A 27805-nucleotide genomic window follows, 5' to 3' on the forward strand; every position below is an offset into this window, starting at 1 on the left:
AAACAGAAATAGGCCCCAACTGAGTTAATTACATCATCTTAATAAACCATTTCCATTTTCGTTTTCAGTATTATATCTTCTTGGAGAAAGATAGTGCTGACATCATTGAATATGGCCCTCCCAATATGAACTTTGAACTTCAATGAATTACAGCGGGATATGCCAGTTAGCTTGCTAGCTGGATAGCTGCTAGCATAACAAAATCTGATGGGAGCTACGAGGATAGGATAGGATAGGTGGTACAGGAGCCACCGACATCGGCATTTGACCCATTGTCTGCCAAGACAACCAACATTACAGTTCTGTCACGGCGAATACTTGTGAATGATGGAATGCAATTGTGGATTAAGACATCGAAAAGATCGATGGTATTACTGCCATACCTGTCAGATACAGGGACACTGAGATCAATTTGTTGGCTCTCTAACAAATGTCGATGTACTTCTAGCGATTCTAACTAGCTATAACTAAGCAGGCTAGCCGTCGCAAGATAGACAGGCTGCTAGCATTCATATCTGTCTCTATAATGTTAGCTTGCTAGCCATTCTAAACTTTCTTGTCATTACCAGAGAAAACGGGCTCTGTCATTACCATTTCAGAATTTCTCGCTTATTATTCGTACCCCTCTTCTAAGCGGCTAACAGGTGATAGCTGTCATTCACAAGATGACCGCAAGCTAACACTAATCCAGCTGCCCAGGTAGTTTGGTTGGGACCTTAACGCGTTAATACGCTGACTTTACAGAGAAAATGGGTTGCAACGTTAGCAAGCAATCTGAGATAGTTGTGTAAACCTATTAGCCGGACGATTCTTCCTACCTTTAACGTTACTTTATTTTCATAGCAGCAGCATTTTGTTAGTCGGGCAGACATAATTTATGTTTGGACATCACTAATGTTAACTCCTCTTACAGTCACACTGTAATGTTAACTTAACATTTCGTTTCGGTTAAGATTTGCTCACCCTAATTTGTGTTAAACGCGAACGTTAGGCTGACTAGTCCGACATTACTAGAACTAACTGTTAGCAATTTGATAATACTCCACATATCTAATGTTAGTTAGCATAGCGAACTGGCTACCGTTAAATTATCCACCATAACGTAACGTCAGATCATCTTGCTTCCTTTTAGTCAAATGATGTGGATATGCTGTATCTAGTTAAGAAACGTTAAATCCATTTTCACAAATCGTCGGTTATTTCAACCTCCGAAGAAAGGAAGATAACATTAGCTACACAGCCAACGTTTAACAACGTGTTAGACAGCAAAATAGTCAAGTTAACAGTAACAATAGCGAGCTAGCTTCACTAGCCAGGGTGCCGTGCAGAAGATATGGCAGCAGACCTTCAATCAAAATATACCAAACTGGCCCAGGAGTATTCAAAGGTGAGAACCTGACTATTCCCCCCCGTTCGAGCTTGCTATTGCTATCGTAGTTTGTTCTGCAGACCTTCTAGCCCTGGCTGCATATTTAGAAAATATCACACCTAACGTTAACGTTACTGATTGGCGCAACAGCGTGGCTGGGATAAAGGATTGTTATTTTGTAACAGTATAGTTAAAATAATGCAAAATACAATATGTATATATGGATATAAATTAATTATAACTTAACTGTCTAAAAAGTAATTGGTAAACCATAAAACGTGGCGAATGTGCTTGCTCTGCAGAGACTGAAACGGTCAGCTGACATCACGGGAATTCAGAGCGTTTCCTTTTGACTTTTGAGCTTAGCTTTTATTCAAGTTGCTAGAGAGTTGAAGACAAGGCCCTCTAGCACAAGACTGTAGACCCAATAAAAAAAGCTTGTGGGAACTCAGTTTTTAGCTTTTTAAATATGATTTATTGTGTTACACACTTTAACTCTCAATGTTGCTGTAGACTTTCTCTCTATCACACACACACACACACACACACACACACACACACACACACATCCTTCCACTTACTTGAGACAGGAAGAAGGATCAGTTGTGCAGGCTGATGTGTCAGCATAATATACCGGTAGTCATAATTGTTAATGTTTCTCAATGGTTGTAGCTCCGGGCCCAGAACCAAGTCCTGAAGAAAGCTGTGGTGGATGAGCAGGCCACCTCTGCTTCAGTGAAGGTATTTTCATTCCAGACAGCTCACTGTCATGACAATTTTATAAACATCCTCAGTGTAGACAAATATATATCATTATTTTTTCAATTTCTTTCTTTAAAGAGCTGTTTGTTCAAAAAGTAAGACATGAACACACAATGTTTAAATTCATTAAATGTGTTGTGAGAGTGAATAAAATCTTATTAGACCCTGTTGTCATGTTGTATTTACATTTTATAAATATGTCTATTGGACCACCGCCATCACTCTCTGTGTGGATGTACTCGTTGTCTACAGGATGAGCTGAAGCAGAGGGAGCAGAGCCTGAGGAAGGTGGAGCAGGAGATGGACAGCCTCAGCTTCAGGAACCAGCAGCTGGCCAAACGGGTGGAGCTGCTCCAAGAGGAGCTGTTGGCCTCTGAGGCAAAGGGCAAGAAGAGCAAGGTGAGGAGGAACTGGTGGTGGAGGAGGAGGAGGAATAACCCTGAGTTGATATAGACATGTCACCAATCAGGTCAGAAAGCTTAGCATGACTGCTTATGGAACTAGGTTTATACTTTTTTTTTTTTTGCTTCCCCCCCAAAAGAGTAAAGGAGACTCACCCTCCCAGCCGAACATGCAGACTCAGATTGTGTTTGATGAGGACCTACAGAAGAAGATTCAGGAGAATGAGAGGCTCCACATTCAGGTGTGCACAGTTAAAGTAGTACAATCCCAGTAAACCGGTATCAGTTACTTTGCATTATCGAAGTAGAGTCTCGCACTAGCCCTGCGGTGTGCAGTGATACCGGTTGGTTCTGTGTGCAGTTCTATGAGGCCGATGAGCAGCACCGGAGGCAGGAAGCCCAGCTGAAAGCTCGCTTGGAGCAGCTGGAGAAAGGCTCCGAGCAACACCAGGCTGTGGTTGACGGCCTCACCAGCAAGTACATGGAGACCATCGAGAAGCTGCAGAGTGACAAGGCGCGATTAGAGGTGAGAGGAAGAAAAGAGAGGTTGGGCGTGATGAGGCGGGCGGGCAGGCAGGCAGGCAGGTTTTGAGGAAGATGGAGAGTGATTCATACACATATATCAAAAGATTTTAGTGAGAAAAAGAGTATCTTGTGAATCTTTTTATAACCACATTGTTCCTGGACGGTGTGAGTGGAAATTCTGTTTGCGGTTTGAATATCTATAAGACTAGTATCAGCACTGAGAAGTGTGTCACATGATCTAGTTCAGTGATATGGAGATGAGGATACGTCTTTGAAGAGGATGAATGGAAACTGAATCCTCTGTAATATGATGTCTGATGCTTTGCTGCTTCCGTCTTTGGCAGGTTAACGCACAGACATTGGAAAGGGAGGCCAAGGACTGTCGAATACGCACAGAGGAGTGGTAAGAAATATTTGGTCTCAAGTAAATACATTGCAGAGCTAAAATGAATTTAGGTGTGGGCAAGGTTGTTTAAGATTTGAAAATAGATATTTGATGCTGAAAATGGTTAAGTGACTTTATATGAGTTTCTGATAACTTCAGGCACAGCAATTGTCCTTGCTTTGAGCCATGACATTGTAATGATAATGTTTCAGAAAGCGATCCATGTTGTGTTTGTCCTCTTGAACGGTTATCCATTTATATTTTATTTTTGTGGTGGTTTGCTACCCCCACCCCATCTCTCCCTCTCCCTCTCCTGTGTCATCTCTGTCTTTCCCCTCCCCAGTCAGCAGCAGCTGAGAAAGTACCAGATGGAGCTGAACCGGCAGCTGAAACAAAGCAGCAGTGTCATCCAGGAGAAAGTGCCCTTCAACGACACCAGTCAGTGGTTTAGCTCTGCATGACAGTGCTCTCTTGTGTACAGTATGCGGTGTGAAGCTTGCATGGTCAAACCTGTAGTAGCTTTTTTCAGTGGCATTTCGGGAGTTCTTAAACTGCTCTGTTGTTGTGCATTTCGGGAGTTCTTAAACTGCTCTGTTGTTGTTTTGGAGTGAATAAGTGGAACTGAGCAGAAAACCGTGCTTAAAGTGTGTGTGATAAGCATGTGTTTTGTGTTTTTATTTGTGGTTTTCCTCCCTTCATTAGAATTTAGTGATTACAACAGCTTGAACGTTCCTCCACACAACCGGAGGCACCAGGTGAGTTTGTGTCTCTCTTCTTCTCCTCAGCAATAGCAATGGCAGATTGTACCATATGTACTGCATGCAGAGGGAAAATTGATATTGACTGACCGACCATGGTGTCCTTGGCTGTGATCACCATGTTCAAATGTTATTGCCTCGTATTCAAACTTGGAAGTCTTTGTTATTTACGGAATTGAGGTCATATTAAAGACCCTAATCAGAATATCCCTGGTGGTGATGGAGGCTCTTTGAATATTTGTATTGGTCCATATAGAAATCAAATAGGCAGGAGATATTTAAATCCCTCAATCCCTGTTTTAGTTCCTGTTATCTGGGAGGAACTAAAGAGACAATAAGTAGATTAATAGTAGTATAATAATAAGTAGACTTTTTAGTTATTTTCCTGTTGGGATGTAATGATGGAAGATTATGTTGCTGGCAGTTCCTGTAATCCTAATGGTGATGCTGGTGATTGCATTTGTCTTGCAGCTGAAGGCTCGTGATGTGGCGGGACAGGCCCTTGGGTTCGTCCAGAACCTGGTGGCGGCCCTTCTCAACCTCCACTCCTACACTGACCAGAGGGTGCACATCTACCCCCTGGACTCGTCCATAGAGACCATCTCCCCCCTCAACCAGAAGGTGAGCAGACTCTAACCAAAACATCCCGCTGTTGTAGTTCAGTGCAAGAGTATCTGATTCTGATCTGTTGTTATATCCTTTTTGTCTGTTCATTTTCCAGTTCTCACACTACCTGAACGAGAACGCGGCCTACGTGCGCCCACTTGAAGACGGCCTTTTGCAGCTGCACCAAAGCATCACGGAAGACACTGTAACCATGCTGGTGAGTCCTGTCATCACATGCTTTTTTTTTACGGTGCACTAGGGGGAAATGGAGCTTTATCTCTGGTACACATGCTCTTTTTATCTGTAGGAGACGGTTAACAAACTGCAGGACTTCTCAAAGTACTTCACCGCCTACACACACTTCCTTCAGAAGATCTTGCCCTACCAACTCAAAAGGTAAGCAGATTTGGCAGAGTGATCTGTGTGTGTGTGTGTGTGTGTGTGTGTGTGTGTGTGTGTGTGTGTGTGTGTGTGTGTGTGTGTGTGTGTGTGTGTGTGTGTGTGTGTGTGTGTGTGTGGGGTGTGTGTGGTGTGTGTGTGGGGGTGTGGTGTGTGTTTGTGTTAGTGATCCTTTCCTCCGCCCTTTCCCCCAGCCTTGAGGAAGAGTGTGAAGCCCCTCTCTGCAGCACCTCCCTCACTTCCAAAAACCAGGAGCTGCAGAATGACATGAAGAGAGTTACCTCTGTATTTGAGAAACTTCAGACCTACATCAGTTTACTGGCCTTACCGAGTAAGTCACAGTGCGATGGGTGAACCCCTTGGCCTTCTTCATGACACCAGTTTTGTTTGTCTCTTTGCCATTTTATATTCATATACTTAAAATGAAAAATGCATCAGCTGTACTGAATTTAGCATTTTGTTCTGTTCATTTTAAATTACTTCTCTTTACCAGATGGATCCTGTTCCATGCATAGATCCCATTCATTGAAAACACCATAAGTGCATCAGAAGAGACTTTCTTTTATATATAGCAAAAAGGAGTCGTACTGAATATTGAGGCAGCTGTACCAAGTGCGAGTGTTAAAGTGTGTTTGTTGTTGCTGACAGGTTTGCAGGAGGATGCCATGCCTCAGAGCAGCTCCAGCGCGGTGTTCACCCAGCTAGCTGCCTCCCTTCACAGCCTTCACGACGCCATTAAAGGCAAGTCAGCGTGCAGAAGCACTTAAGCCCAGTGGCTCCCCTGTCAATCACAAGACCTCCTCATACACAGCAGGGCATTTTGGGTAGTGTGGTAGTGCTCTCGTAAGTCCTGTATAAGCTCTATGCACGACTCCATTTTGGATTTGCTTGTGCTGGCATATCAACTTCCTGTTTACATTAAAACATTGGCAAATATGGCTTTTTTTCTATAGTCATTGTCTTCAGGACCTCGTCTCACAGTAATGTAGACCGACTTTGTGAAAATGTTGTGTGCCATTCTCTCCAGCAAATGGGAAAAGGGTGTAAAATGTTCTTAACCATAATCAAGCAACTGATATTACTGAACTGGTTAGATAAATTGAGCTATGTTATTCAACTAGCAATAGCCTACTATATTAAAACTGACAGGCCAGTAATCTGTAATTTTCTGTCATAGCCTACTGTGTACAGTGTAAACAGGAAGTTGATTGCCCAGTAGGAAGCGAATCCCAAATGGAGTTGTGCATAGAGCCCATTGATGCTTTTAGGGATTGCACATACATCTTATCTCTAGTTGAGCAGATGTATAATTTAATCAACATTTGCACTGTGTTCAACACCTTAACAGAAACCAATTGCTTTTCTCATGGATGTTTTTATTTGGGTGAATGACTTTTGTTTTAAAAACAGCTACTGTAAATAAATCACGAACTAAAACACATAGACCCCCATCCTCTTGAAACCTCCAGTCAGTGCAGTTTTGACACATTTTGTTGAACCAGGCCAAATCGGAGGAAGGAGAGTTCTTTGTCTCTCCATGATATGACTTCCATAAACAGATGGTTATTGTGTCGTTGGCCATCAGTGAGTGTGCCAACCGGAGAGCCCCACAGTGACATTTGAAACAAGCGCTGGCTGCAGACGTCAAAGGGACACTACTCTGTGGGTTCTGAATGCAGCTGCTGGACATTGCTGGCATAGTGGCCCGTTTGGCCTTCCTTGATCCCAGCCGGATGTAGTATTATTACTGATGATTCTACTCAACCTGCATCAGATTTCTACTCCACTTCCAGTTTGTTTGCCTTCTAGTAATTGTAATTCTTCTAAAGACACACACACACACACACACACACACACACACACACACACATATATATATATTAGTATTTGTCACCCGCCCAATACATTATGTGCTAGGGGGCATTTCATTCAGCTGACTGACTGAGTTCCCTCTGTTCCCGGCTCCCTCCCTCTCCACCATTCTCTTCTGTTCCGGGCCGACCCCAGAGATGTCAAAGCATTACAGCCAGAAGGCCAGCCTGGAGCAGGAGCTGCCCACGGTCACCCAGAAGCTGCGCACCACCAACGAGTGCCTGCTGTCCTCACTGGGCTCCCTCACAAACAGCACCCAAAAGGTACGCCCAGGACATCGGTCAGCGGCAGTTGAGTAACGACAGTGTTTGGTGGAGTGGTCACTGTGAATGGCAGACTGGCTGACACGTGCGGGAGAAGAATTGACGTAGCAATAGCGTGTTTGTGACAATGGACAAAAGAGAATTGTTGAGTCTGTAATTGTGTCACAGTATTGTGCAGATTTTAGCCACTAGACTGAGGAACTGTAGCAGCTAAGTTTGGCCAATGGCATTGGCTGTTGGTTTATTTCTCACAATAGAAAGGCCCTTTATTGCTCTCCATTTACGCTCTGTGTAAACCACGTAGGTTTCTCCTTGAAGGATTACGATCTGCCATATAGATACTAGCGTTTTGTGGAGACTTTTACAGGGTCAGAGGAGAGACTAATGTTCAGAGTGGTGTTTTATGGGAGGCCTTTTCCCCCGAGGAGGTTTTTACATCCGAGAGCTGAGAGAAGTCGTGACCTTCACCTGACCTCCACCTAGGTCAGCTGTGGAACGCACCCTCAGTGGAGCAGTGCAGTCAGCGACCGCTAATGTGTATGCTGCTACAATTAGCTTCTACTGTAATCATTGGAACTGACTATACCAGATGTGATGGCTGTGCACACATTCGAAAAACAATTAGACCAATCTTTTAAAACAATTTTTACGCCTTGTGAACGTAGTGCTTCAGTTGTGCGCCCGGTGTAGTCCGACGGTAATAGTCAACGGCCCAGTCTCAGCAAGTGGTCCAGTCTGAAAATGGCAAATGCACCACAGACTCAATAAGTGACCAGCTTATACTGCACTTTTAGCATGCTGTCCAAAACCTTCTATAATCTCTATGCATTTCCTATAGTCTCAACATACTGTAACGTGTGCGTGACTGCTTTAGTTCCACTTTGTTGCATAAGGATAGCGGTCGTGATATTGACGTGGCCAGTTTGGAAAGTTTCCCTCTGCCTTTTCTGGGAATGAGGTCCTACGTGTAAACAGCTGGCTTTGTTCAAGATTTTATAATTTATGAGTCTGCACCACAGCTGCTGTTTTTTGTCGTAGCTCCATGTGTTTCAGAGGTAGAATGGTATGTGTGGACAGAAAGGTGACTCTTTGTTTTGATCTGTGGGTGGGTGTGTGTGTGTGTGTGTGTGTGAGAGAGAGAGAGTGTGAGTGAGTCCCTTTGCCAGGTCCAACGCTGGCTTTTTGATACAGTGATATTCCAGACAAGAGACTCCCAGCAGCAGAGAGAGCAAGGAAAACAGTGTTTATCTGAGAAGGGAGTTAACGGCTGCAGGGGGAGGATGGCTGCCAAGACTCCACTTGGAGTGTGTGTGTGTGTGTGTGCGTGTGTGTGCTCTGCATCTATGTTCAGGTTGTTAGTCCTGAAAGATAATACTGCTATTGCACATGAATGCACAGAGAAGCAGATACTTTTTGCGTCAATTAAATTTAACAGCCATTTATGTTGAAAGTCCATAAAGTCCTTCCCACAGTTGAAAACACTGCGGTGAAGTGCATGCGTGGTAGAGTTAGTACATCGCTGACTGATGACGTGTGTTTCCTGCAGATTGCGACCTTCTTCAGCAACAACCTGGACTTCTTCACCTCGTCCACCGGCTACGGCCCCAGGGGGGGCTCGGGGACCCTCAACCCGGTACAGGCAGAGAGCATGCTGGGTAACAAGAAGCAGGCATCAGCCTACATGCAAGCTGTCAGGAAGGTCAGCTCGCCCTGAACCACTTTCCATTTGTCTCCCCCGCACTCGACCCCTCTCTTGTTGACGGGGACAAACACACAGTCTCATTTACCGGCTCAGGGATGTAATTAACCGCCTCTCCCCTGGCTCCCTTACAACTGGCCCACACATGTCGGCCACTCTTCAAGGGGCTTTCACCATCCTCCTTTGTTTTTGTTTAATTCCTCATTGACGTTAACAGCTCTTCTAGATCAGCTGTTTTATTAGCTGCTGCCGCTGCCGCCTTGGCTGATTAGTTTATGGTTCACTGCTTTGCCTTTCGTTTACGTAACAGCAACAGTGACCAGAAGGGCAGAGAATTTGTGTTGTCACGTTCCGTTATTCTAGCAGGTTGTTGAGTGGAGTGTTTTTTTGTGGCTGGTGTGTGAAAGCATCGTGGGTGTTTTCCTCCAGGCCAGGCCGCAGTCTGTCCCCTACACCGAGGCCCTAACCAACCGCCACGTGCTGACCAGCTCCACGGAGAGTCGAGAGGGACTCACACAGCAGGTACGGTGACCAGCGTTCAGCTCCCCTGACCTCTGATGGTGTTTGTCACCACAGGGGTGCTGCTAAAGATTGCCTGGTGTTTAGTGTTGTATTTTACTGCAGAGTCCTCTCACGTGGCCTGATGGCATGCCACCATATTATTGACGGGACCACATTACTAATGGTATTGATCATCTTGTTGGGGTTTTACTCCCCCCCTCATTTTGCATGGAGTGGCCCAGTAAAACGTTGTTCATCATACCAGCGGTGTTCATGGCATGCCAGCTTGTTTACATAAACATGTGTGCTTTTTTGTCATTCGTTTTTATTTTGTGTTATATATGCAGCCTGTATTTGAATGTACGTGTGTGTGTGTGTATATGTATGTACTGTATCGTAAACGTGCTAATTACCAACCATTTTGTTCGAAAATTCTAAAACAACGATGCTTTTTAATACTTCAAAATAACATTTGTTAAATGAACCTTATATTTTTCAGTAGCCATAGGTGTGTAGATTTGAACAAAATCTAGTTTGGTTGAGTTTAGTGCTGGGCTAGTGGGTACTTATTACCAACCTTTCTCACTGCACATCAACGGTTAGCCCGAGAATTCTCGTCGTCGCAATTCAAAATTCCACTGGAGGAATTGTACGCGGATTTGTACGCAGCCTTACAACACTGTTTACAGCTCTTGAGTCACGGTAAAATTTAATTTTTGGTACATAGCTAATTTAGATAAAATTAGCCATCTTGGTTTGTATAGAAATGAATATTAAGTGACACATACACGTAAGAGGTTGGACATACATGACGGTTGGTAATATGTGACGTTCCTATGTGTATGAATACACTGATTCCAGCACAGTGCAGTGATTTTTGTGTGTGTGTGTGTGTGTGTGTGTTTGTGCAGGTGCTGCAGTCTCAGGAGAAGATTGCTCGTCTGGAGCAGGAGAAGGAGCACTGGCTGCTGGAGGCCCAGCTGGGCCGCGTGCGGCTGGAGAAGGAGACCCAGCGCATCACCGATCTTGAGGCCCAGCTCTCCGCCGCGATGGGGGGTGCTGCTCCCACCGCCCAGGCCCCCGTCACCCCCGCACCCCACGACAGCCCCGGCTCGTCAGGGTTTCAGGACCAGGACTGTGAGGAGAGAGGAGCTAGCAAGGAGGCCACCCAGAGCACGAGCCTGGTTTGTGTTACACTGGCACAGACACATGATTGAGGAAAGACAGGATACCATCACCACAGTGCATTGCTCCTGTCTCCACTGCTAGACAGGGCAGTATATGCTGCCTGCTTAATTGGTCTGCATGCAAACATAGAACCGTAATGCCCTTCATTGCTGTCCTGAGAGCACGGCAGTTATTGCTGTGTTGTGTTTCTGTGCCTGGCGGGTGCCTGGGTGTCTGTGGATGACAGCAGTTCCTGAGTCCTCACTGGATGCTAGGGGAGATGGAATCATGTGGTAGTTCTGTTTATGAGCCCCAGGATTGTGATGTGCAAGCACTTACAAGAGTAATACCATGCATTTCCTCTGCTATTGGCCTGTAATTTGCTGTTATAGATTTCATGTGTTATTGGTGTTTCCTGTTTAAGAGTAGTTGGAGTTGACCGTCTTTTCTTCCTTTGGTCTCTACAGGTCGGCATGCTGACCACGACGACTTGCAGTGAAGATGTAAGTCTGTAATTATTTTGAAAACAAAGCTATTTGGCTAGTGGTGAAGTGACCTGGGAACATATTTGGGCATATTCAGCTTTGACCTAGTATTTTCATAATGTAACAAAACAAAAAAGCCAGAGATATCTCCGGTGTCTATTGTCTACTACAGTGGTCTACAGAATTGTAACTGGTCCTGTGCTGACACCCCTGTGTGTGTGTGTGTGTGTGTGTGTGTGTGTGTGCGTGCGTGCAGGTGAGTGAAGAGGAGTCACGAGAGCATCTGATTAAGTCCCATTACATGTCGCGAGTGGCCGAGCTCACCTCCCAGCTGCAGATGGCCGACAGCAAAGCCGTGCACTTCCACGCCGAGGTAAGGGCACTGCCATGCTTTTTCATTTTCTTTTTAAAATCCTCTTAATGTTTTATTGCTTGTCAGCTTTTTTTTTTTTGGTTGCCTCACTCACACCCCTAATATTACACCTTGCTTCCGTATGGAGTCCAGTTGACTTTTGTAATAAATATTTTTTAAACTTCTGTTTTCCCCTTTTGTTCCTCTTCCTTTTTCCGCTCCGTCTTTGTCCCATCCTCTGACTCAGCGGAGGAAAGACTCTGGTGCATGAGCTCAGAAGTAGGCCAGGTGCTGCCACGGCTTTTGTCTAAGCTGTTGTCTTTGGAACGTGCGCTCACTAGGCCATGGCCCTTTGGCAGCATGGATGTTTTTCCTTTTGTGCGCGGTGGCCAGCCAGAAGGTCTGACCTCATAGTATCCCCAAAACAAACAAAAGAAATCACCCAGGGTGTAGGCAGTACTCTTGTAGCAATAATGACGACTGGTAATGACTGTGAGTAAGAGGCGTGGCGCATTCTTCTGTCTGTGGTGTGGTGTTGTGGATGTCAGGGCCGGCTGATTCTGAGTCAGCCACTGTGGCTTCTCTGATGAGTAGCTCAGGCGACAGGTACTGCATCTCCATGCAGAACTAGGGCTCTGACTTTATAACATACTGCTTTAAAAGCAACACTATGTAACAGTTTGCCCTTTTTTTGAATTTTTGTAAGTAGCTCATTGTATGATCTGTAAATTAATTTTGACTGTATATGGTCATATGAAGGACAGATGTACATGCCTGTCAATACAAAATGGTGGAGCATGTCTGTGTTGGTTCATTGGTCTTTCTTATGTGATGTATATGTTTTTGTAAATCATAATGAATGATTGTTTAGTGTTGAGATGTGCTTATGTGTCGTGTCCCATAGTGTCGTGCCCTGGCCAAACGGCTGACCATCGCTGAGAAATCTCGTGAGGCCATGACGGAAGAGTTGAAGGTGGCCAATCAAAACATTTCACGACTGCAGGTACAAACACGTGTGTCCGTAGGAGAACAAAACACCCAAGTTCCCACTCAACTCACATAACACCATCTCCCTCATCAGATATCACACACACAGACATTCTTACAGAATGAAACACTATGGGTCTGAAGTCTAATGGTGTGTGTTGTGCCTGCAGGATGAGCTGGCCACGACTAAGCGCAGTTATGAGGATCAACTGAGCATGATGAGTGATCACCTGTGCAGCATGAACGAGACCCTGAGCAAGCAGCGCGAGGAGATCGACACACTCAAACTGGGCAGCAAGGTCAGCCAGTCACCAAGTGCACATAGATGGAAGAGGGAAACCACATTTCATGTTTCAATGTTTAGTAAAAACACCTGCATTTAAAGTGTTATTGAAGTTTTCATAAGAATCGATTTGAACACACCAACCTGTATAAAATGAAAGACATTTTTTGAAATTGCAAAAAGCGTGACATAATGTTGCCCACGTGTTATCAATGTGAATTACCAAATCTGGGGTTGTGCTTGTGGAGCCATGAAGGCATACAGCCGGTGTCGTATTTCTGGTGCCAGAGTGGGGCATTACTGCGCGGGCTGCTTCCGCACTGATGGGAAAATCACCTGCCTGCAGGCTCTGGGAAAGCCATTAGACCAGTGGCAACTTAAGTGACAGGGGCTGTTGTTACAACCATTCAGATGAAAGGGTGTGTGTTAGTGAGTGTGCTGGTGTTTCAGCCAGCTTTCATGTTGACGATCTGAGTGAGGTGAGTTGCCTGTGCCCCAGCTCACATAAAAAAAGCTGGCAGCTGTGTTGGCCAAGGAGTTTTTAGGGATTATTGAAGTTTTGGGTGGAGTATCATTACATGTTCTATTCTGTAGATACTTTCATCCATAGCTACTGCTTAAACCCCCATTACCTGTGTTTACTTAATAGACTTTAGGGTAGTCACAAAATTATACTTGCACAAATACCAATATGGAAAAATGGGGACAATTATGCGCTGAATCAAGTTTTGGTTTGTAAAGCTTTTCATTGACAGATCCTAATTCCTTTAGTCTCATATGACTGTTCTCATACATTTTCTTTGTGTATCCATTTACAGGGAAATTCTAAGAAGAATAAGGGCCGGTAGTGATGCACCCGGTCCCAAGGACACCGCGAGGGAAACTGGAGGGATAAGCTATGGGGCCATCCAGCACTGTCCTGCCATCGGCAACGAAGAGAAAGAGAGAGAGAGAGCGAGAGAAGGAGAAAGAGTGCGAGAGCCCACTCTCCTGCAATTCTCTCTATCTTGCTGGGGTGCTCTGGGGAGTGAGTGTGTGTGCTGCTCTGCTCTCTTCTAGAGGAAACCTGATTTATTTTTTCTTTTCTATTTCTCCCATCCGGTTCCATACACGTGTATGAACTGTATTTGTGAAGTGCTTCCTGGAGCTGGCAGGAAGCAGCTGCCCACTGCTCAGCACATGACGCCCAGCACAGGAGGGGCCGAGCCTGAGGAAGTGCTTATAGATTCAGGGGCCCCAACGCTTTACTTACTTACTGTTTGAACGTGTGTGTGTGTGTGAGAGAGGGGGAGTGAGTGTGTGTGTGTGTGTGAGAGAGAGGGAGGTGTGCGTACATGTGTGTGTGACTGAGAGAAGAGAAGGAAAATTGTATGAATTGTGTGGCTACACACACACACACACACACACACACACACAAACGTGGGATAAATTCATGTCAAACACAAGGACTTTTGTCTTGGGCATTGGGTGTGGGATCATTTTAATCATGTGAGCTTGTGGTGAGAATTCATTTGTTCATTTACATGCGTGACGGAGGCACTGTTAAGGGACTGGCAGTGACAGTTTTTTTGTATTAATGTATAACTTGTATAAATTTTATATGCAAAGATAGTTGTAGATGAGAGCAAATATGTACAATGAATATAAATGCACCAGTAAGTTCATGAAAAAAAAAAAGAATAGATTTGCCTTTATCTAGTTGGTATGACAGAGAGGAGACTGATTTGGACACACACACTTACAGTACCTTCCAATTGTTTCTCTCAGTGTGTCTGGAGAAAGCTCAAATAGCCATTTGGTATTTGAGGACTAGAGGCCAAGGGAATCTGGAGAAAAAGAATTGATGGGCCTGTTATTCAAAGTACTTTTAAAGTAGCGCTCTCATAACTCAACTGTTAATGGCTGTGCACTGACTTCTGTCTTTAGAGAGGCAGTTTGAAAATAAAATAGGGATCACCAATGGATCAAAAAGGGTTACGTATGAATATACACCTCTTGGGAGGGGGGATCATGTTTAATATGTGTCGTTCAGTGTGCTTTTTCTTTCTTTAAAAAATGTACGTGCTACATAGGCATTTTATTCAAAAGGCTCTGAATGTTTCACTGAACCAATGAAGTTGTTTCATGTTGACGTGTCGGAAAACAAACACCATCACTAGATGTGCAAAGGAAGCAGTGAAAGAGTCGTTGGAGCTGCAATGCTGCCGATAGTTTTTTACACCAGTGGTGATCTGACGTTTGGAATAGAAATACATCTATTCCATTTCATTTTCTGTGTGGCTTATCAATGCTAATTTGTGTGATGGTGTGTTGGCAAACTGCACATTCTCCCCCAGTTAATTGAAAGAGTTTCCTAACAACTCATATCATCGTTTACATGTGAAGTCAGATTACTGGCAAGATAGTTTACAGATGACATTTTCCAGTGAATTTCCATGCTATTCTTTTTTTTATAGGCACAGAAAAAGTTAACCACTGTGAGAACACAAAATGTGAATAGATTGCCAACACACCTCCTTTGAGTGTCTGTGCAGAGAAAATGTATGTCATTCAACTAAAATTTCCAAAATTAAATTAAAAGTGCTACTCAAAATCTAATCTACTTTGTTTTTGTTCATCAAACGTAAGAAACCCTCTTTCCATTTTAAGTCTAAAATAAGGTTCCACTCCTCAGCCTGTTCAATGTGGGAGTGTTTACTTTGAGTGAGCTTGTTCATCACAACTGCCTTTATTAGACGTTAAATGGCCAGTCAGCATGTGAGAACAGGGAGAGTAGAGAGGGGGCTCTTGATTCCCCATACTGATCACATTTGCATGGCAGACTGCCAGCGCTGTGCTAACTCTCTCACCCCTCTGGCTCTTCTGTGTTTGTTTTTGTGTTTGTTTTGGGCATGCTCCCAAGGGGGCTCTACACTGACTGTGTTGTGGGGTTGGCAGGGATTCCCTCCCTCCCCTCCCACTCCCCACTTTGCTTTTCTGTGGGAAAGAAGGTCCAAGGAAGGCCCCCGGTACCTTACCATCATGGGCACACTCTTGTAATGCTGTGGCCATGATGTTTGCTTTCAGAGACTGGTTTGTGGTTAGTTAAAGGATGATAATGATTGAACTGTGCTCAATGGTTACACTTCAGGAGTTCAAAATCACTTTTCTTTTGTACTTTGTTAGTATATGTACATAGGAAGTTGTGTATATATATAACCTATATATGATATATTGTTGTGGCTCATGTTTGAGACTGACTGATGTCTGTAAATGTGTGCAACACGGTAGAGACTTGTGGTGAAGCGCCACGTAGCACCACACCAATACAAAAATTACTACTTTGATTTAAATTAATGGAATGGTAGGACATTGTATCTGTGGACTAGAAGCTTCTGTGTTGATATTTGTCTATTTGACTTCTAACATGCTCTGCTGAAGATCAGATGGGATGGGATGGGGAAAACCCCATCTGTATTCCCAACCCCACCCCGGCAGTGACCGTGGTTATTGGGCCCTCTAATTAGTTCTTGCCGTTCAGCCGTCTCTTCTCTAATGAATTACAGTAATACTTAGATACTCTCATTCCTTGTCCCCCACTCATTCCGTACTTTTAATTGCTGCTGTATTTTGACTTTGGAGTGTGGTGAGGGCAACAGTATTTGACGGTCTGGATCATTAAACTGTCCTCTACTGTGGGGTAGATGAAGTGAACTGTTCATCTGTCAAACTAATGAAAGTAGGCTGAAATAAAGAAAGGCGAAGAAACTGAAAGTAGGCTGAAATAAAGAAAGGCGAAGAAACACCTCTGGAACAAACAATAGCAGACAGCCAACGCAAACCCTGCAAATCCACCCTATGCCATTGCCTATGCAATTTGCAACCTCTTGAGATCTAGCTGGAAAATGTTTTTTTTGGAGGATAACAATCACTGCTTCACTCTAATGAGATGAAAAAGAAGAGACAGACCGTGTCCACATTGTTTGTCTAGATGCTAGTCGGTCCACTAGGGAAGTTTCACACAGCTTTCTGGTGGATTCCGCTAGACAGTCGTCACCAGTTGGGAGGGGGAGGTTGATAGGGTTGTGCTACGTTGGCTACAGTCATTCCATCGCAGAGCCTCTTGTTTGGCTGGGCCTCTCGTCAGCCCTGGTTAGCGAGGAGAGACGGAATTGCGAACAGCATTGCAGCAGCTGGCCAGACTATCTCTGCCATTTTGTTTGAATCCGGTCAATTTCGGACCAGGAGCATCCGCACGAGGAGTTGGCAACAACAGCGGGACAATGACTTGAATTGTACTTCGGTTCAAGCTCGGCATTTTTTATATTAAGTAAGTTGATGTCTCGTTTTTCTTGAAAAGTTAAATGACCCACTTGAAGTAAAGAAAACTTATAACTGACTGCGCTGTGGACCGCACTCCACACGCATTGCCTACCGTTAGGTTACTTTGTTTCGTTACTGGTTGACGACTAAACAAATGTCTCTTCTCACTTTTATTTACCTAGCGTAGCACAGCTTGGGGCGTCTGAGGATTGCAATAGCCTACTTGATATAATATTCCTTCTATTCCTTCCGTATTATTCCTTCCTCAGTCTTGAGTTTTGGGTGTGTTTTTTTTAGTAACGGTAGCCTATCCCGTATTGAAGCAAGTATACTTTCGTATTAGCTTACAGACGTCATGGTGTTATTTGTTTTAACAGCTGTTTTGTGCTCTATCATCGAGGGGAGAGAAGTTGTAACGCTGGCCATGACGAGCATCATTATCCTTTCGTGACCGTTTTCTCCTCCATCAGTGTTGCGTGGGTTGTTTTTGCCCCGGCTCAGTGAATCCAAGCATGCCTGAGTTGTTTATACCACAGTCCGTTCTAGAGTAGCCTAGCCTAGGTAATGGTAATAGTTTCCATGCTTGGGGGATGTTGGGATTTGGGATGGTTGTTAATCTCAATATTTAGGCCATCAGTGCCATTTATCTACTGAATATGGTCCCAATCAGGCACGGTCAGCTGTTAGCAGTCGTCTTTAGTTTATTTTCACATTAGCAGGTTTCTGCCAAGCACCAAATATAATCTTTATGGGTAGTTTTGGAATTAGTCGCAGGATCACAAAAGCACAGCATTTCAACCTTAACCTCAACCTTTTAAAAAAAATTCAGTTCAGGCCTAATCGGTATAGTGTAGCCTAATAAAGGAATAATGTAACTTTGCTCTTCTCCAGGATTTTGAATTGTCATATCTTACAAAATTTGGCCTATGCCAAATACAAGTCTATTAAGTCGTGTAGTCCATGATGTCTAAGTGTTTAAAATGACCAGATGAATCAGGCTACTGGCAATGAACTCTTAAGGCTTCAGTTACTGTATGAGGAATTTTAGCTGCTTGGAAACAAGCAATTACAGGACTATACTTAGCTAGTTGGCTTTTATAGACTTAGGTAGGCCACCATTAATCAGAGTATTTGAAAATCTACAGAGAGGAAAATAAACATCCTCCCCTGGTGCAGGGTCACACTCAGTTCATCTGAATTTAGAGAGGGGATGTAGTTGCACGCTGCAATGTTGTTGGCATGTTGTCCTTTGTAATTATCTAACAGGGCAGATCTGACGTGGCTTTTGAAGATGGCAATTTTATAAAAAAAATGGTTTAGAAATACAAATGTAACAGCTTGTGTAGATATGTAGGCCTTATATCTGACCCTGGTTTCATACTCTTGGACATTCTTCATGGACATTTACTTTATATCAGTTCCATGGGATTTTCCCATTTCATGTCTTAATAGAACAATATCCATCACTGACCAGTAATTGTTGTCATGCGGACGTAAATAGAGACAAATGTAAGATGGGAGGGCCATTCTTGCTGAAATTGGCTAGAAGATGAAGGCAGAAGTATGAATATACTGTGGGGGAGTTATCACAGATTGAGGCATGAAGCACATCCCATGATGGAGATGTCACACAACAATATTTGGCCATTAATACAAAGCTACTCATCCATGACAAATAAAGGGAGTTGTTCTTGTTGTTGATGTTATTAATTTAGGCCCTACTAATCCTTCTCTTTTGTAGGACATACCTTAATGCCTAGTAGGCCAACTGACAAAACATCCAGGGCCAGTTCCCTTTGCATCGATTAAGCCTGTTGTAGTCCTAGTCTAAAAGCTTTTCATCAATGAAGTTTTCTTTTTATTGAAGGACACATCTTAACCCATGTATAGGAAACCCACAATGTTACACCTGCACTTTTCAAATGTCTACTCTATTTCCCCTCCCATATGGAGTAGACAGAACCAAATAATGGCAATTTGACTTAACTTTGTGGCAAAGCTTAAGCTCTCTGAGTTTGTGAGCAGAGGGGCACATGGGTTTATTCAGAACTATTATTAACTGTAAGATGAACTATTTGTTTCATGTGCAAATGTGCAGTAGTGAGAAGAACTGGCATTTCCTGTGCGCTTGGTGCTCGTCCCAGCGGAATGTGAGGAATGTCTGTTTTGGTCTCTAAAGATTCTGTAACCTCTCATTTATCTGCCCTCCCTGTTCAGGAGAGCGGCAACTGGCAGCTGTGGAACTGGGTCAGTGCTATTCCCTCCTCTGTTTTCACTCTGGGGAAGGTCTGTTGGTTTTTCCTCAGAGAGAAACATTTTTCCCCTCCTCCAATAAAGGCTTTGCATCACACTAGGCCACAGTCTCTCCATGAGTTTTGAGGAGATTTGAAAGATCTTTGCTGCTTAGGGGTTAAGGTCATAGTTCAACATCCATAGTACACTTGCTTATTTATAGTCCCGTCTTGTAATGTGACCTTATCTAGCAGAGTGGCAGTAGTAAAGGAGAGGGTTTAATACTACAATGCAACTCTTTATTTGTTTATGCGGAAGCACATTTTATAGGGATTTTCTTACAGTAAATAGCCCTTTTAGGAACTTCTGTTTATAGTTTGTTGTGCCCCTATACGGAGAGCACAAAGATTAAAGGATGTACACAACTCACACTTTGGACATATTTTCTTCCATCATTGATAATCATCATAATTACTGCCTTATATTTTTGTGCAACTCAGTGAAGCTTGGTGTGCTGTACACAAAACAGGAAAGACATTTTGTACTTTCCAACCAAGCACCTATCTCTTTGGGTTTAAATGGGCTGAATCTCCTATCTGTACTGTATTCCATGCTTGTATGTTAGATTTCCTTCTGTTCTTTGTGCTGATATTTCCAGTGGTTTTCTTTTTTGATGGCACCATTCAGACATTACTCAGCAGTCACCAGCTGATTCCAGCGGCTATTTTTAAACACTTCCACAATCTGCCGAGTTGAACTCACGGAATGCGGTGGCATTGGGCATTTTCCCCCTCTCTCCTTCTCATTTTTTTCCACGCCTGGCCTCTGAGAAAGAACAGTCCTCTGGTCCTCCAGATGTTTTCACTTAGGCCTGCTTGGAGAAAACTGGTTCAAATAAAATATTAACATGAAGGGCAGACAAAGGGAGCAAAGGCTAATGCTGTGCCATTGAATAATTAAATGTAGTTAAACCAGCAGTCATAGGAGAATAGGTCAGAGCTGGCAGAGTAACAGAAGCCAGTTGGTCTCCTGGTATGAAAAACTGCAGTTGAAAGGCCCAGAAATGTGCAGAGGGGCACATGTGCAAACATAATATCCCTCTGTGACGAATCTGGTCTTTGCTTATTTTAAAGTGGCCTGTAGTTCATTCTATGGCATTACCAATCAGATGTATTTAAGGGATAGAAACAGTAAACATGGTGTATGAAATAATCATGTCTCTAAGCAGACTACTACACTTTGAGATTTGTCTTTTTATGCTGAAGCACTGTGGATTTCACCACTGCCAGCAGACTGTATGCATATGGTGTGACATCATACACTTGTAAAGAATGGCCTCATACTTTAGACACCTACTTGAGGAAAGCACTTAAATAAGGGAGTGTGCACACAGTGTACACAGTTTATTCACCATTCTATGATTAGCAGGGTCCATTGTGTATGAATACACACATCAAGCACATAAAAGACCAGTGATGTTAGAGGCTTTGTACCTAAGTCAGCCAAAACATTTATTTTGGATTTTGGTTTTCAAGGACAATCACTGAAAGATCCTTTAAAGGAGTTGTTTGAAGCTACTGAAAAGGCAAGCCAATGGTTATGGCTGAGGTGCTCTCACTACTTGGGGTCAGGTAACCCTGCTAAAACCTCATTTGACTGTTTGATATGCGAGTTCTTGTCACTGTGTTTCTGGTATTTGTTGACGTCTGGTTGTGACGTGTCCTAATAACCCATGATGAGTGTGGAGTGGGGTGGGTCTGGGATGCCAGACACTGTTGAGCCTTGACTGTTGAAGGTCTGGTGGGGTCTGATTTAACAAAACAAAGATGAAGGAACATCCATGCCTGCTTGAAAACACCAGGTCTTGAAGGCTGCTCTGTAGATGATGTACGTCTTTGCTGCTTTGGCTCTTTGGTTGGGCTTTCAGGCTGTTGGCTTTGCTTAGAGTGCGCTTCACCAAGGTATTTATATCTTTGGGCATTTTGCGGATCCCGGGTAAAACATGCTGTGTGTTTGCGACTGCCACCAGCCAACTGTGCATTGCTGTTGTATCCTGCATCAGATTGTGTAATGATATAGGCTGGGTTGTTGATCGGCCACTGTGAGAACCGTGTTTCCCACAGAATTGAATTAGCGCAATATGGTTATGATGCAGATTTAAGCATGATTTAGCCAGTCGACTTTTATGCCAACAATTGCAGGATTGTTAATGTTTTCTTTAAACATGCATGTAGGTTTGTTGAGACAAGGGAAGGTTGTGCAAAGGTGCGCATAGCTCTACAATGAACGAATTCCATCCAATTTAAATAGTACAACATGGAAAATCATTGTGTGGTGGTCAATGTTGATATTGTGGTGGGCCGCCACAAAATAAGTCAATAAGTCAAGGAAACACCAGATAAATCCCCTACCCTATCCTTTGTATCTGAAATATGGACCCTTTCAACAAGGTAAACAAAAACAATGCTTGAACATTCTATTTGGGCCCCAATCTACTTCCTCTGCATTAAGATAACATATGGAATGTTAAAAAGGAAGTCTTGTGGGGCCAACTATGATGCTGATAATGGAACTCTCTTGAAAGGGTCCATACATGTGGATATTGAATTTGTGGATTTCACTTATTATGCTGCCTAATGCCCATATGCCAATCTAACATAGACTCAACCATAGGTTTAACAAAAAAAAAAAACACTTTTCTGACATGTATCTGACAAAATCATTACTGTGTGGTTTTAATGTGGTGCCTGTTCTCTCTACAGATTATCATACAGACTACAAGCATACGTCACTGGTTGCCACACAGTGCTGATGCCAACGGACCAAGAATGTGCTCAATGAACCATCCCAACTGGGTCACCTTTGAGGATGAGGGAACCCCTGTCTCCTCGCCTCCAAAACCGCTACAGACCTCATCCTCCACCCCCAGGTCCTTGCCACGCCCCAATGGCCTCAAATTAGTGCTCCCGCCCCCGGGAGATCAATCATGGAGCTTTAGCGGTGCCCTTGAATCCCCCCAAATAAACTTTGGCCTGAATGGCAGCATGTGTGTCCCTAGTAACACTCCTATGTGCACACCTGTCAGAGAGACTCCTACTAGTGCCTCCCCTTTCAATTTTGGCCCTCGGGGACAAGACCTCTTCAGCAATGTTTCCAGCTCCCCCTCGACAGTTTTATCGTCCTCAGGACTAGGTCAAAGTACAACTCACCCCTCCTCAGAGAGCTCCACCAGCCCTTTCCCCTCATTTCAGAATGACCTGGGACACTGTAATCCCTTCTGGGGCGAAACTAGTCACAATGCTGACTCTGGTAGCTCTTCGTCGGATTCAGAGTCTGGCTCAACGTTGCCGCGGTTCTTCATCAGGACCAAGGAGGGCTATGAGCCACCCCCCGCCTCCCACCTTCAGAGCTCCTATTCGTACATCTGCCATAAACTGGAGCGTTTACGCGCTGTCGAGGGAGATGGAGAGCAGGAAGACGACACAGAGGACAGTAAGAGGACAGAGCCAAGTGTGGAAGAGCAGAGAGATGAGGGAACTGGGGGGAAGCCAGTGCTTTCTGTTCCTCAGGGATTGTTCCGCAGCCAGAGGAGACATGGCTGGCCGCTGATGCTGAGGATCCCAGAGAAGAAAAATCGGATGTCTTCCCGTCAGTGGGGACCCATCTACCTGCAGCTGTTGCCTGGTGGAGTCCTGCAGCTTTACTACGAGAAGGGCCTGGATAAACCCTTCAAGGAGTTTCAGCTCCTGCCTCACTGCCGACTCTCCGGGCCCAAGCTGGAGAGTTACGGCGAGCCCCGCAAAATTCACGCTGTGAAGATCGAGCATGTGACTTACACTGAGCGCAAACGCTACCACCCCAAGCCCGAGGTGAGTCACGAGGCAGAGGTGGAACAGCTACTGAAGTTTGGCACCACAGACCACGCAGACATGGAGGACCTCATTGTGTCTCTCGAGGAGGAGTTGCTGAGGCTTCCACCCCTGCACCAACCTAGGAAACACTATGAAGAGCAGGAGATGTCATTGCAGATAGCTGATGACATTTGGATGAAGTTTGATAAGGATGGAGCCACACTGGAGAAGGCAGCCATCACAAGTATCCACTGTCTGGCCTTCCTGAACGGTCCTGGTGAATGCTTCATGGCGCTGAACGACGAAAAGCTGCTGCTGAGGGACTCGAGCTACGGGTCTGAAGAAGAAGATGATGTTTGGATGGAAATCACAGACTGCCACTTCCACAGCTGCGTAAAAGAAGCTGAATTTAACAACACACGACTGGTGAAGTTCTCACCTCCGGATGCTTGCAGAGTGGAGCTGATGCGTTACAAGACGTTATCGTTTGCGTGCAGTGACCTCCCCTTTTCCATAAAGGCCTTAGTTACCGTCCAAGGGGCTTATGTGGAGCTGCAGGCCTTCCTTAATACGTCGTCATCTTTCCCATCCATAGGAGTAACAACTGAGGGTCAGCCTTTATGTGAAAACGTAATGATCCGGGTGCCTGTGCCAGGGGACTGGATCAAGGTGTCCCGCACTGTGTCCTTGCTACGGCAGAGGTCCCTAAAGTCTCGTATGAACAGAAACACCTGTCTTGGCTCTGTCAATATGCCTGAGTCTCATCCTGTCATGCAAGTGTCTGTTGGCACTGTCAAGTATGAGAATGTGTATGGAGCAATTGTTTGGAGAATTGACAGACTACCTGCTAAGAATATGGGTAAGACACTTTCCCTCATTGTTGGTCTTGACAGCGTGATCTTTGTTTTCATCACTCGCTTTACATTACTTTAGTTGTTTCTACATTACATTGTTCACCACTGTTCACAAAAGGAGGAGATATGATGTTTTTTATTTCTTATTCTTAATGAAAATATTTCCAACAAGCGTGTCAACTCTGAAAGAACACTGAAAAGATAATTTGCCTAATGTCAGGTTTGTAAGCATTTAATTTCTGTTGTATTACCTGAAGAATTTATAGAAAGTAAATATAGAAAGCAATATAATCTTGAAACAGAAGATCAAGATGCAGAGAATGCAGAAAAAGCTTGTTTTAAAATAAAGCTGACAGATTTTGTTGTTGCATAAATAACACATTACCCCATTAAAACACTAGACGTCCTCCCATTACCCTTCCCACCGCCTCTGTTATTATATCCGTTGTTGTTATTATATCCTTGAGGCCTAATCTCTTTTCAGAATTAGTGACTGTCACTGAAATAGACAAGACTTGCTGAAAGAAATTGCTGCATCCCTAGTTGTTCACTTATTCTGACAAAATGGAAATCTAAGAGGTTATTTGTCCACATATCAAAAAAAGTGAAAACCCCTGGCATAACCATATGTGAAATAATTTGGCATAAAATGCTATTGTACACCCCCTGCTGGTTTTAAGGCATTACTACAACTCAAAACATGCTTGCTTCTTGCAGCACTGAACCACCCACATTCCCTCTCCTGCAAGCTGGAGCTTGGGTCTGACCAGGAGATCCCAACTGACTGGTACCCCTTTGCCACTGTGGAATGTGAAGTTGCTGACGTAGTTGCGTCCCAAACGAGGGTGAGATCTCTTGGCACAGAGAGTGACATTCAACCACAGAAGCATGTGAGCAGTCGAGCTTACTATCACTGCCAGGTAAGTGTGCACGATGAAGTACAGTAATGGTTGCATAAGTTGTTGAACATGGTAAGTTACATTACTGCTAACAAAAAAAAAAATGAAAATTGAATTTACTAATTCAATGTAGTAAATTTACTATCATTGAAATACTACTTAACTATACTACTTCACTCAAGTTCAAGTGTCATCAGCTGGGTTGTGAAATAATAAAGACTAATGCATAGATGAGGAAAATATGGCAGGGATAGCAAAAAGAAGCCATTGTTAGAGGATCCATACTGATGTTCATTAAAGCTATGCTTTTTTCCCTTTGCAGGTGGAGATAGAGAAGAAATGGATCGAAACAGAGTCTCAGAGACAGTCAAATTGCATGATGCAGTAAAGATTCAGGAGCAAGAGAATCTCTGGAGCAAAGATGGAGGACTCTTTAAGCTGGCTCTAATATATTCTTTCTGATAACTGACGAAATTGGACCCAGAGAAACATAGCTGTAAAGGCTTTAGAATCATGTCTCTTGGGCGCATCGTGTTATTTAACACCTCAACAACATCCAACAGAATTCTGCCTATTCTTGAACCAACCATATTACTCCAGCATGAATACAAACTGTATTTTACATGAAGACGCCACAAACTGGTGATATTTTTGATGCATGTTATGCAAAGTTTATATCCCCACTCTTGCAGCTGCATTGCACTTTACATTCCTCTTTAAGACATTTGATTGCTTACTGACAGGGAACTTGAATTATTTTTTATATGAAGCCTAGAAATAATGTACAATGCAATAACAGTATCACTAACTGACAATAATCTTTAGAGACCAATTGGCTTGTATTTAGACACAGGTTGTTTTTAAACATCTTCTCCTACATTTTAAATGCACTATGTTAACCATTCTTTCTGCAAGTACTGATAAAATTAGCAACTGAAAGTCCATAGTCTACATGAACTTGTGTATAGTGCTAAACATAGTAAAGCCAACAGAATTGATCTATTGTATTGTATGAAATTAGACTACAATGTTTATTCTCAATAACTCAAAGAAGCTAATAAATTTTTTATTTGCAATTGTGTTATTTTAATCATGCATCACAAAATGCCTTAGAGTGGGGGCAAAATTAGTATCAGTGAATTAATTTGCATAACTTTTAATGCAACCTCTGTCCTCTGAATACTGAGAAATCCTCAAATTTCATATAATCAATTTCATCCTAAGAATACAAGGCATTTTATCAGCGTTATGGATGTGACATGAAATGGACACACTTTTGTGATCTGTGAATTCTAAAGGAAACTGCCGAAACTATGATTATATGTACCATGGAGGAGACTTGAATGAACACAAAAAGTGTGTTTTTGAAACTATGCGTCATTTTCGTAATGCATTATGAAGGAAAAACTGGCGTTATGGATGTGACTGTTTCACGTTATGGATGTGACGTGTCTGAACCGGTCCTCGACAAACTACATAAAACATATAATTAAGTAGTGAATTTTGATATGAAACAATTGAAATAGTAATCATGAAAAACTAGCGATGAAATTATTGCTTCCTCAGTGCCCACTAAGATCCACAGGAAGAATCAGGACAACAAGTCATAAAAAATATAAAAAGAAATACATTTTTTTTTTTTTACCGTCATCAATTTTGGTCAGTGATTCGGGGTTACTGAAACACCAGGGAACATGAAACTTGGTGGCCACTCCCCCTAAATAACTAGCCCTACCTGAACCAAGGTAACCTAAGATGACAAAATATTTATGGTATGTTAGTCTCAAGAGCCCACATGAACCTAACCCATACCCACTCATTTGTGATTTGCACACATAAAGTACATGCACGCGCACGTGCACACACGCACGCACAGTCGCACACATACAGACAGGCAAGCACACACACACATGCACAAACACCCACCCACATGAATGCAGACACATAAACACACACACACACACACAGGCCCGCATACGCATGTGGGCATGCAAACACATACGCACGCACACACACACACATAAACACACAGGCACGCATACGCACATGCACACACACAGACACACACACACACTCTTATAAACAAAAGCAAACTCACATATGCACACACTCATTTACATGCACATGAGTTGCAGGAGTAGGAGATGGAGACAAATTGACAAGCGTGATTTATTTTTGCGAAGAGAATATGCAGGACTGAGAGGCGGTCATATTTTGTACTGCTATGCGGTACATCTAGTTTATTGCTGCCCTTACTCATGTTACTCTGTGGGTATTAGCTACAGAGGACCTGACACTTCAAATGCTGTCATATCGCGTCACATTTAAAATTAAACTGTGTTAAGCAGACGTGAACGGCAGGCTGAACAGATCTGCAACAGAAGGAGGTTGCTATGTTAACTCCAGCTGCAAAGTCAGCCATCTTCACCAGCTAACACGATAATCCAGTTACTGTACAACATTAGTATGACAGTTATAGGAAGATAATCGCTCAGATTTTCGTTATTAGGCCACTTGAAAATAGGCTATGGCTAATCACTGGAGGTATTTTAATATTATGTTTGTTTTGCTAATGGTTAGGCAAGGCCTCCCTGTGGTTTTGATCAACCTAATAATCTTTGAAATATCAATTGTAAACACTAAGTTGAAATGCGTTGAAACTGACATGCCACCAGAACAGACGTTTTATCGGCTTTGAGGTATAATAAAGTCCCCAGTCTTGTAAATTCACATCATGTAACATAACCTCACATCCATAACGCACCATTAAAGGTTTTAAAAGTAAGTAAGGGGCACAATTTGGTCATCACACTTTACATTGATATAAATCAGCTTTGCACAGACATTATGGAC

At 43.4% G+C, this 27805-nt stretch overlaps 2 protein-coding genes across 3 annotated transcripts; both read left to right on the forward strand.

Annotated features, from left to right (window-relative positions):
- Nucleotides 1-120: 120 nt before the first annotated feature.
- On the forward strand, nucleotides 121-15407 carry ppp1r21 (protein phosphatase 1, regulatory subunit 21). Of its 2 annotated transcripts, none has more exons than XM_048269693.1 (22): nucleotides 121-1387; nucleotides 2042-2110; nucleotides 2384-2530; nucleotides 2673-2774; nucleotides 2894-3058; nucleotides 3402-3460; nucleotides 3786-3880; nucleotides 4145-4197; nucleotides 4672-4821; nucleotides 4922-5023; nucleotides 5114-5202; nucleotides 5400-5536; nucleotides 5854-5946; nucleotides 7213-7340; nucleotides 8887-9039; nucleotides 9469-9561; nucleotides 10452-10724; nucleotides 11175-11210; nucleotides 11449-11565; nucleotides 12449-12547; nucleotides 12702-12830; nucleotides 13633-15407. In XM_048269693.1, exons 1-22 carry the CDS (start codon nucleotides 1334-1336, stop codon nucleotides 13660-13662), a joined length of 2373 nt encoding a protein of 790 aa, XP_048125650.1. In that variant the 5' UTR covers nucleotides 121-1333; the 3' UTR covers nucleotides 13663-15407. The 2 variants fall into 2 exon arrangements, with proteins under 2 accessions (XP_048125650.1, XP_048125651.1); XM_048269694.1 differs by having other exon boundaries at nucleotides 121-368.
- A 1417-nt stretch (nucleotides 15408-16824) lies between these two features.
- LOC125311228 (stonin-1) lies at nucleotides 16825-26028 on the forward strand. Its single transcript, XM_048269080.1, has 4 exons — nucleotides 16825-17123; nucleotides 22111-24058; nucleotides 24771-24973; nucleotides 25275-26028. Exons 2-4 carry the CDS (start codon nucleotides 22177-22179, stop codon nucleotides 25338-25340), a joined length of 2151 nt encoding a protein of 716 aa, XP_048125037.1. The 5' UTR covers nucleotides 16825-17123; nucleotides 22111-22176; the 3' UTR covers nucleotides 25341-26028.
- The last annotated feature ends 1777 nt before the right edge of the window (nucleotides 26029-27805 follow it).

This window comes from Alosa alosa, chromosome 18, assembly GCF_017589495.1.
Source record: "Alosa alosa isolate M-15738 ecotype Scorff River chromosome 18, AALO_Geno_1.1, whole genome shotgun sequence".
NCBI classification, from domain to species: Eukaryota; Metazoa; Chordata; class Actinopteri; order Clupeiformes; family Clupeidae; genus Alosa; species Alosa alosa.

Bases quoted from the DNA above. Each gene is read 5' to 3' on its own strand.
- ppp1r21 (XM_048269693.1), top strand. From the start codon at position 1,334: ATGGCAGCAGACCTTCAATCAAAATATACCAAACTGGCCCAGGAGTAT. The intron at 2,111-2,383 runs GTATTTTCATTC...CGTTGTCTACAG, and splicing joins CCACCTCTGCTTCAGTGAAG to GATGAGCTGAAGCAGAGGGA. The intron at 5,203-5,399 runs GTAAGCAGATTT...CCTTTCCCCCAG, and splicing joins TTGCCCTACCAACTCAAAAG to CCTTGAGGAAGAGTGTGAAG.
- LOC125311228 (XM_048269080.1), top strand. From the start codon at position 22,177: ATGTGCTCAATGAACCATCCCAACTGGGTCACCTTTGAGGATGAGGGA. The intron at 24,059-24,770 runs GTAAGACACTTT...TGCTTCTTGCAG, and splicing joins ACTACCTGCTAAGAATATGG to CACTGAACCACCCACATTCC. The intron at 24,974-25,274 runs GTAAGTGTGCAC...TTCCCTTTGCAG, and splicing joins GAGCTTACTATCACTGCCAG to GTGGAGATAGAGAAGAAATG.